General features: G+C 28.1%; 1 protein-coding gene across 1 annotated transcript; it reads left to right on the top strand.

The window, feature by feature from the left end:
- Positions 1-177: 177 nt before the first annotated feature.
- Positions 178-9,396, top strand: LOC131957414 (aminopeptidase N; the record flags this gene model as incomplete). Its single annotated transcript, XM_059322213.1, has 20 exons — positions 178-304; positions 821-941; positions 1,298-1,361; positions 1,533-1,623; positions 2,224-2,337; positions 3,150-3,284; positions 3,570-3,635; positions 4,063-4,128; positions 4,342-4,523; positions 4,773-4,864; positions 5,012-5,154; positions 5,475-5,530; positions 5,799-5,946; positions 6,356-6,432; positions 6,686-6,796; positions 7,005-7,086; positions 7,491-7,576; positions 7,711-7,854; positions 8,262-8,343; positions 8,955-9,396. Coding segments are annotated over 20 exons (2,146 nt in total), but the record flags the coding sequence as incomplete, so codon positions are not given.
- Between the last annotated feature and the right edge of the window lie 775 nt (positions 9,397-10,171).

Genomic DNA, 10,171 nt, shown 5'->3' with positions numbered 1-10,171 from the left:
CATGACTGACGCAACACAATGACTATACTCACACTACAATAGAGGGAAATGTAGTTGACGAACTTATTTATATGTCAACTTTATTTTACTTGTGTGAGCCAATTACATTTTACAGCTCGTACGTGTGTTTTCTTTCGCATTCTTGATTTTTTTTTTTTTAAAATAACTTCTGACCAGTGTTGAAGGGGAGACAACATATGTTAAAGATGTCTATGAGATGACTCCATTAGTATCCAGTTATCTCCTTGCTTTTGTTATTTCTGACTTTGACCACAAATACACGTACACAACTAATGGAACGCTAGTAAGTTCATGAATTATGTTTCATCTTTTTTCTTTCTTTCTTAAGCATGGTTTATGTTTAAAAATGAAACAATTTCAAAATTACTTTACGATTGTTATAAAAAGTAAAACAAAATTGTTAATGATACTGGACGTGGACCTAGGTGTTGTTGGCTATGTGTTCTTTAATCTTTACATAACATAACCATTTCCTCTTAATATTACTGAAAAAAAAAACTCAATTTCAGTCAGTGGCGTAGGCAGGGGGGGGGGGGGTTAGGGGGGGGGGGTCATAACCCCCCCCCATAGACCCCTCGGTATATAGAAAAAGTATGAGGGGGGGGTGCAAATCGAAAGTTTGAGGGGGGGGGTGCAAATCGAAAGTTTGAGTGGGGGGGGGGTGCAAATCGAAAGTTTGTCCCCAGGTAAAAATTGGACCCCCCCCCCCCCTTGAGACGATCCTGGCTACGCCACTGATTTCAGTTACGTATAATACTAGTATAATACTATCTTCACAACGCTTGCTTGATGTATTCAGTTTCGTACTTGGGCAAGAAAAGAAGCGATTGATCAAGTTGATTATTCACTAGAGATTGGAGCAAACTTAACAACTTACTTTGAGGATTTGTTTAATGTTCATTATCCACTTCCTAAACAAGGTAAAGGCTTAAACTTAAACGATGAATATTTCTTTCAATTTTTAGTGATACATACTTACATAGTACATAGTCTTTACATATATCTAGTCTAGATCCATAATATCTAATCTTTAAGAAATTACTTTTTAAAAAAAAACAACTATTTTCAATTTCTTTTTTAAATATAGATCTAGATTTACTAAAAATTTTTTATTTATTCTTTAAACTTCAGACATGATAGCAGTTAAATAAAGTATTGACTGACTAAATTTCTTATTTACTCTTTTATTATAAAGTAACTTCAGACTTGATAAGCAGTTAAATAGAGACTTACTAAAATTTATAATTTATTTATTTTTATTATAAAATAACTTCAGACATGATAGCAGTTCCTGATTTTGTATCTGGTGCTATGGAAAACTGGGGTCTAATTACCTACAGGTAAATAAAATAAAAAAAAGAAAAGTTACATTTTGTATATATTAGAAACTAAACACGCAAAAAATAGAAATTTAAAAAATAAGTTTAACTTAAGCCTTTGTAGTCTCTGAGGTTAACTAGATTTAACAGTTATAAGCATTTATCTTACAATTTATTTACTGCTGTTCACAGGGAAACATCCATGCTCCACAAAGAAGGTGTTTCAAACGAAGCCAACAGACAAAGGGTGGCCACCATTGTGTCACATGAGATAGCTCACCAGGTAGGCCTACATTAAAATTCCTGAATCAACATTTAATAGTAGATAACTACACCTGTTTTTGTTTTTCATTTGAAATTAATTATACCGTAAAAATAAAATTTCTTATCCTTTTTTTAAGTGGTAAAGGATTTAAAATATCCAGAAAATAGTATTATACCTTTTTACACTATTATTCATATGCACAGTGTTTCTTCCAGACTTTTTTCTCGGAAGAGGATGAGGACACTTGAAATTATTGTGGGGGCGGTCAACATTTGTCGGGGGGGGGGGGGGGGCAGACACTAGTAAAAGTGTATGTTTATTATATAAAATCCCTTCTTGTTCGGGGGGGGGGGGGGGAGAGGGAGGGCAGAGCATTAAAATACCAAAGATAAAACACATTTTTACCCTATCCTTCCCCTCCCTTTCTATACACTAAATTCAGGGAACCTTTCACCCTCAATTCACCCTTACATCAAAGGTGTGATTTTATTTATGAACATCTCTCTTATCGGAAAAATTTTACTTTTTTAAAAAAAAAACCTGTTAACCTTGTAATATTTTTATAAGATAATGGTACTAGTAATTAACTGTTTTAGTAAAAGTTATTTTCATTTGAAGTGGTTTGGAAACCTGGTAACTCCATCATGGTGGGATGACCTGTGGCTGAATGAAGGATTTGCAAGTTTTGGAGAATATCTTGGAGTTGATTATGCACATCCAGACTGGCATATAGTTAGTTTAATTTTTTTTCCTTTTAATTCCTTTATACCTGTTGTTTTAGTAAAGCAATAATTATTGTAGTTTTTTAAGTAATAGTTTTAACTAAACTTATCTAAAAATAGCTACTAGTTGTAATGATAAAAACTGCATATACAAAAAGTTTTTATTTCAATGAATTGTTTTGATTATGAATCTACTAATACTATTTATCTTTTGGTTACATTATAAATCAATACATAATAAAAAATATTGGAATTTACATCTTTTTACAATAAACTATAAAAAAAAGTCTTCTATTTTACAACTGCTACAGTAAGATACTATAAAAGTTTAAATGTCAGTTAAAAGAATACTATTACACTTATACTGTCCTATCATCATCATTCCTTTGTGGCCCCCGGGGGGAGCAAAGGGCTGCAACCACACATCTATGTTGCGAAGTGAGTTTCGGTACAGGGTCGACGCTGAATGTGACGAACGAGGTATAGATCAAATATAGATGAGACAAGGTGGCTTTATCCATTTCTATAATTTTATTACATCAATATACAGCTACATCATCGGCAGACACACAACGAAGACTTCCTAACACAACCTCACATGGCGACGACAAGACTAAGACTAACTCTCAACTATCTTCCTAACAACCAAAACATTCTCTCTTACGTCACATCCTTATTTATTCACGCATTCATAATCTTTTATTAATATCGCTACACACAACTTTATTAATCCTATTCAACTACACACATACTCTCAAACTCACGCCATACACTTAAGTCCATTCATAACAATCTATACTGTCCTATACTGTCCTGTAATAGTTTGATGTGATGGTGGTCAGCGAACTACACACTGCCCTGTCATACGATGGTCTGGTTTCATCTCATCCTGTCTACGTCCCAGTCAGCCACCCTGATGAAATCAATGAAATATTCGACACTATTTCATATTCAAAGGTACCTGATATAAGTATGTTTAAGTTAATGTGAACATAGGGACGTAATTTATAATTATGTATGTGAGTGTTTGTGGCGTGTATGTTTGTGAACAATTTAAAAAACTGTAAAAACAAAAATTTAAATAAAGGATTCAAAGATTAATTAGCTTTTCAAAGATACCCAAGAAAAAGCAAAATAATATTTATAAAATCTGTATAATCTAATGAATACAGTAAAAACTTAAATCAACTTTAGGGTAAGAAAATGTTAAAGTGAATATAATAAATCTAATCCACTCCACAGGGTTCGTCTATCATCAGAATGATGTATCACTTTCTTGGGCATGATACATTCAAAAAAGGCATGCATGTGAGTCCTTTTAGTATTTATAAAATAATAATCAACTAGAAAAATCAAATGGTTGTATCATTCAAAATATTTTAATAAATTATATTGATGACATTCAATTATAAAATCTATATGAAAAACAATAATTAATTAGACAAAGAAAATGGTTTCCCTTATTTTTTTTAAAACAAGATTTTCTTGGAAATGTTTTTGGATGAATAAATTCTTTTGGTTAGTTCATCATCAGCTTTAGTCATTGTTTTTAGTAATTAGTGTTGTGATAAATTCATTTCCATTCATAATCTTCTTATAGTTTAATTTAAATGTTAGCATATATTTAAGTTTAAGTGTTAATATTCTCTTACACTGAGTGTTTTTAAAAATTAGTAAAACAATCTTTAAGTTAAATCATTTTTTTTATTATTATAAAGTTTTGTTTTGTTGTCAGAGGTACTTAAAAGCAAAAGAATATGATGCAGCATTTCATGATGATTTATGGAATGCTCTTACAGAGGTAAGAAACACAGCAATGAAACAAACTCTGTTTAAACAAAGAATATAAAGTAATAAAGTTATTACACTATATAATCTATTTACTTTTCCTAGTTTATCATGAAATTTAATTTCAACTAAAACATTTAACTCTTTTTTAATAATGCAAAATATTGGAAAGATTTTTTCCTTTAATTGCCCGCCAGTAGACTAAAATATTTACTGCCATTTACAGCAAACTCTTGCAGATGGAAAAGCTTTAAACGTCAAAGAAATAATGGACACGTGGACACTTCAAATGAACTATCCTTTAGTCACAGTCACTGTGGTATCACCTAATAAGATTAAAGTTTCTCAGAAAAGATTTCTGGAAGATTACAATGCAACTGATCCAGAGATTTATGAATCACCTTTTGGGCAAGTTGACAATTCCCATAAAAGAACCTCTAAAAATAATTTTGTCTTATGATAACTAAAAATTTTTAAAATTTTATTATCTTTTTAATAACAGCTATAAAATATAGCAGTATATACACAACAAAAAAAATCATCATTTATCTTTAACATATTAACAGAAGACAAATTAAATGTAGAAAAAATATTAACTTATACTATATACAACTGATTTAAAATTTACTAAAAAAACTAATTAAATATATTCATCAGTTATCGGTGGAATATTCCTATTACACTCACAACAAATGATAATGACAAATTCTCTCAGGAAATCTTTTGGCTCTGGAAAAATGAGACTTCCAGTAAGTGATAATATTCAACTTCTCTTGAAAGTTTTTAAAGAACTTTTAACATAACATCTAATCTCTTAGCTTATATTTAATTCATTGAGTAGCTTTTAGCTTATTAATAACAGTCATATTTGAAAATAATTTGATTTTTATCAACAGAGGAGATAACACTTCCACAAGCTAATTTAGATGTCCAGAATGGTTGGGTTCTTGCCAACTTGGACACAAAGGGATTTTACAGGGTAAACTATGCAGAGAAAAACTGGGAGGCTCTATGTAAACAGCTGCTGGATCAGCATGAGGTAAATTACTTGAAATTTTTTATCTATAAAAACTTAAGCAATATTTATTTTACTTTATAAATCTAGTAATTTTATTTTTAAATTCAACATAACAGCATATTTCAAAATGAAAAAAAAAAAATACAACAAATTAAAAATGACACATACATGCTCAAATTACATACTTTGTTCTTATAGCTGAGATTAATGTATAGACAATGTGTTAGTTTTTTAAAATATCTTTTTTCAAAAGCTAATAGTATTGGTACTATCTAGAACTACTTGAATACAATTATTTTCTATATTGGCAGTAATAAATGCTTAATATGTTAATTTGATAGCGTATCCCAGTAATTAACCGAGCTCAAATAATCAATGATGCATGGAGCCTCGCAAAGTAAGTTGACATCTTATTGTGTTGCTTTTTTACACTACAATATTGTAATTTGGTACATTTTGTTGTTTTTTTCCTATTACTTTACAACTGAACTACTTAAACAATTTAAAATTTCATATTTTCAAAACATTTCAAAAGATTTGAAATAATTTAATATTAAAAAAATATTCCTATACTTTAACAGCTAAATGAATATAATGTATTATAATGATTTCCACATTGTGTTAAAAGAAATTATTTCAAACATAAATATAACAATATATTATAGGTCTGGTGATATAGCATTAAGTACAGCTTTTAAAACAATAGATTACCTACATAAAGAAAAAGCATATGCACCTTGGTACACAGCCAGAAGAGAGCTTAATTATATGTCCAGTATGTTGTCTGTGAACTCTTTAAATGGACCTTTCCAGGTAGGTTTAAAAATAAATTTTTTTGCTGAAAATAATTGTAATAAAACTCAATTTTTTTTGGGAAATTTTGTGTATATATATATATATATATATATATATATATATATATATATATATATATATATATATATATATATATATATATATATATATATATATATATATATATATATATATATATATATATATGGAGCTTTACCTATAATTTTTACTTTTAAAAATAAAAAGATGTAGGGATGCAGGTATTCAATAAATAATGTTTTATATGATATTTTCCTGTTTGGCAATACATTGTTTCTATTTTAAAATATATCGTATTTTATTTCTAAACAAGACTTAATTGTGCATGTTATGATTTATATTCTTACACAAACTCAAATTTAATTAGAACTTATTTACTTTTGAATAGAAATTTATGCAAGCAAAGATAAACAGTTCTTACAGCTACTTTGGGTTCAACAACTCTGGATCTTCACACTCTGAAATGTAAATGTTATGTGTGATAAATAAAAAAAATTATGTAAATATTTTAAAAAGAAAACAATTAGATTTTTATTTTACAATTTCTTCTTGTTCTTCAAAAGGATGTGTAACATTCAAAATTCTTTAAATTCTGGCAAAATAATTGTAATTTGTCATATTATTATTTAAAAAACATTACATCTAGTTAAGAAAATAATTGTATTGCCAGTTATTCCTTTATTTTATATATTAATAATTTTTAAAAAATTTCTTACAGTTTAGCTCGCAGCCTCGTTGTGGGACTAGCTTGTTCATATGGGATACAGTCATGTGTGGACACCGCACTTTCTCAATTTAAACAATGGATGGATAACCCTAAATCAAACCCGTAATTATAAATTATATTTTTTCAAATTTAATCCTTGACGGTTACACTTCAGCATAAATATTTCTCAACTTTTGCTTTAGACCTGCATGAAAAAAAAATTTGCTTACTCAACTGTTAATAAAAGTGTTAATATTTTACTATTATTAATTTTAAAAAATATCTCTTCAGTGTCAATTATGTGGAACTTTTTAATATTAATTTTTAAAAGGATCGATCCCAACTTTAAATCAACTGTGTATTGCAACGCCATTTCAGCCGGTGGATGGGAAGAGTGGCAGTTTGGTCTACGGGTAACACATTTAAAGTTTTTTTTTGCATAAATAGATTTTATATATTGATCATTTCCCATTTGCTCATAGGGTTTTGCCTTTAAAAAAACCCTCAGAAAAACCAATTCTAGTAGTACGAACAAAGCAAAATAGTATTCTCAGCTATTACTGCACTAAAGAAATTTTTTTTTTTAAAAACTGTTTTATGGTGTCAGTGTAAACCAGATAAAACTGTTTAAAACAATTCTGCACTACAAATTTTATGATAAAGCTTATGAATTAAAAAAAAAGTAAAACTAAAAATATATGAGATCTACTTTTATTCAGTATTAATTCAGTTTTTGTAACTGTTCTCTGCTATGCAAAAAAAAGGAGAGCTCTAAAACATATTCTATTTAGCACTATTATATTATTTTTATGCATAGATGTACACTGAAACAGACATGGCTACCGAGAGATCTAGCCTACTAAGTGCTATGGCTTGTTCTAGACAGCCATGGATACTTAACCAGTAAGAGTTGCTTCAGCTTTCTCTTATTTTCGCTCATTTAAATAGTCTAAACGCAAAGGTTTTTATTTCACTAAAATATAGCTAATTATATTTCTCTGTGAAACAATAAGAAAAAAATACTAATATCTTTTCAGCTACATGGGACTTATCTTGGAGAAGGGTTCACCTATTCGCAAACAGGATGGTTTGACTGTTATTATCCAAGTTGCTTCTAATTCTGTTGGACGTCCTCTAGCTTGGAACTTTTTTAGATTCCACTATGCTGAGATAAAAGAAGAGTAATGTTGACTTAACTTTTAAAAATGATATTAATTATTATTTACTCAATAACTGTATAGGCCTAGTATTCATATAAATATCTACATCAGAATTTTTCATACATCTAGGTAACAGTAAAAAATCTTTTCTAAATAGTATAGCTAATTTTTAAAAGTATATAGTTAATACAAAATAAAGTTTTAAAAATTGTATAGTAATATTCCAAAACAAGAATTAATCTTTTTTTTAAGGCAAATTATAATTTTTAACTTTTATTTTTTTATTTAATACTAAATTCAACATATTTTTGATGGCTGTGTCAATTCTAAATATTCAATAATGTATTTTTACTATTTAGACATTTTGTAATAAAATTAAAACTGTTTTGTTGAAAATATATTTGTAATACCTGTGACGTTTCTTCCAGATATTCTAATTCAGTGTTTCAGTGGATGAGTATTTTTGGCTCACTCACAAGGTCTTACAACACAGAGTTTGAATTAAATGAAGTGAGTTGGTTTATTTTTAATAAAGATCTAAATCCCGCATTTTGTTATTAAAATAAATTACAATAATAAAAAGTCTAACTGTTAATGTTAGAGAATTGACTTACAATTAGCAAGCCAATTCAAATAACCATTTAATGTATTTTTTAAAACACAAAATTAGCACTTTTAAAGAAGTAGGCCTATTTATGGTTAAGACATATTTTTAAAAACTATATCACTAAGTGATTTTATTCCGTGCTCTTTTTGGGACAGCACGTACGGGTATGGCATACCAGTGGGGAAAAAATTATTACTTTCCTTGAAATTTAACGTTTATTATTAATTTATTATATTATTAATCAGTTAATTGTTAATTTAGTATCTAATTTAGTATCTTTGCAGTAGTGATTTAGCTTGCATTGAGGTGCGAACTGGTAGTTAAAAGTTAGGCAATCCATCTCAAATTACCAGCACCTTTTTTTTTTTTACAAAAAAAGCACTGATTATATTCAGAAAAAAAATACTTTTTATCACAGTAGCCTACTTACTGTTCTTTTGTTTGCTCCAGTCTAAAATTACTACATGGGACTTAGATTAATTTAAACAAGAATGCATTGCTTTATTATCTTCAGTTGAAGGCGTTCAAGGCCAGCAATGTGAATAATTTGGGAACTGGTGCTAGAAATCTTGACCAAGCCATTGAGACAGTGGCGACAAACATTAAGTGGATGCAAGTTAATCAGAAGTCAATTCAGAGCTGGTTAAGCAATGCTACTCTTTCTACTGAATGATTTAAAAGTTAATTTAATAAAGTATTTACATTTACTTAAATCTAATATTTATTTAATTGTTGTTAATTTATAAAATGAATATGAAATACAAACCTAATCTACTACTACTATATTGTTACTAAATAAATTGAAATCAATAATGAAAGTTAAAAAAAAAACAACACTTTTATACCAACTTAATAGATTTATTTAAATCAATGCATTTTACTTGACTGGAATTTATTTCCTGGATACATAGGCCTACTTTGTATTTATTTATTTCATGTAAATATAGAACATGTCATATTTAAAATATTTATTTTTAACTTGTTTTGCTAATAAAAAAAATACCTCAGTCATGAGTGGTGTATAGTTGTATATTTAATTAAAATTATCACTCACTACCATATTTTTATTGTGTTGTAACATGGCATACTTTTATATAAACATTAATTAAGTTTTGTTGACACACTTTTTAGACATTTACAGTAAATTAAAAGAATTTTGACTTAAATATCTCCAGTAAGTTAAATGTTAATGTCTAATAATAGCTGGCAAGTGTCTTATTTCGTGTAATTTGTATACATGTTATTTAGAAGCTGAGTAAATTTTATTATCCATGATAATAACAATCAAAAATAAATTTTATCAGACAATTACAAAAATTATTTTAAATAGGCCTATTAGAAAATAATAAACAGGCACATAGCTTTAGAATTCTTCATTAACATTATAAAATTATATATTATAGGGTCTCTATAGGGCCAAAAATCTTTCAAAATGTAAACAACTGAAAAAGAAACGTGAAAAAAAATTACAGTAGCTAGTTCTATAATTTCTTCATCTTTGTATATCTGATTATTAAAACATTAGTTGAACATTAAAATAAATACATGTATTTAGGAAAATAAAAAAAATAATAATAAATGACACAAGTATGCATGATAAGCACTTTGCTTGTGCCTTATATAATATATATAATGATGATAATAGGGTAATTTTCTCTACTCAAATAACAATATTTTAATAAATATCTCAAAACTAAATATAGGACTTAAGATCTCATAGACAAAAGATTT

This window comes from Physella acuta, unplaced genomic scaffold (genome assembly GCF_028476545.2).
Source record: "Physella acuta isolate Inbredline_101_S28 unplaced genomic scaffold, ASM2847654v3 ptg001238l, whole genome shotgun sequence".
NCBI lineage: Eukaryota > Metazoa > Mollusca > Gastropoda > Physidae > Physella > Physella acuta.
This window is presented reverse-complemented; position numbering and strand designations above follow the sequence as displayed.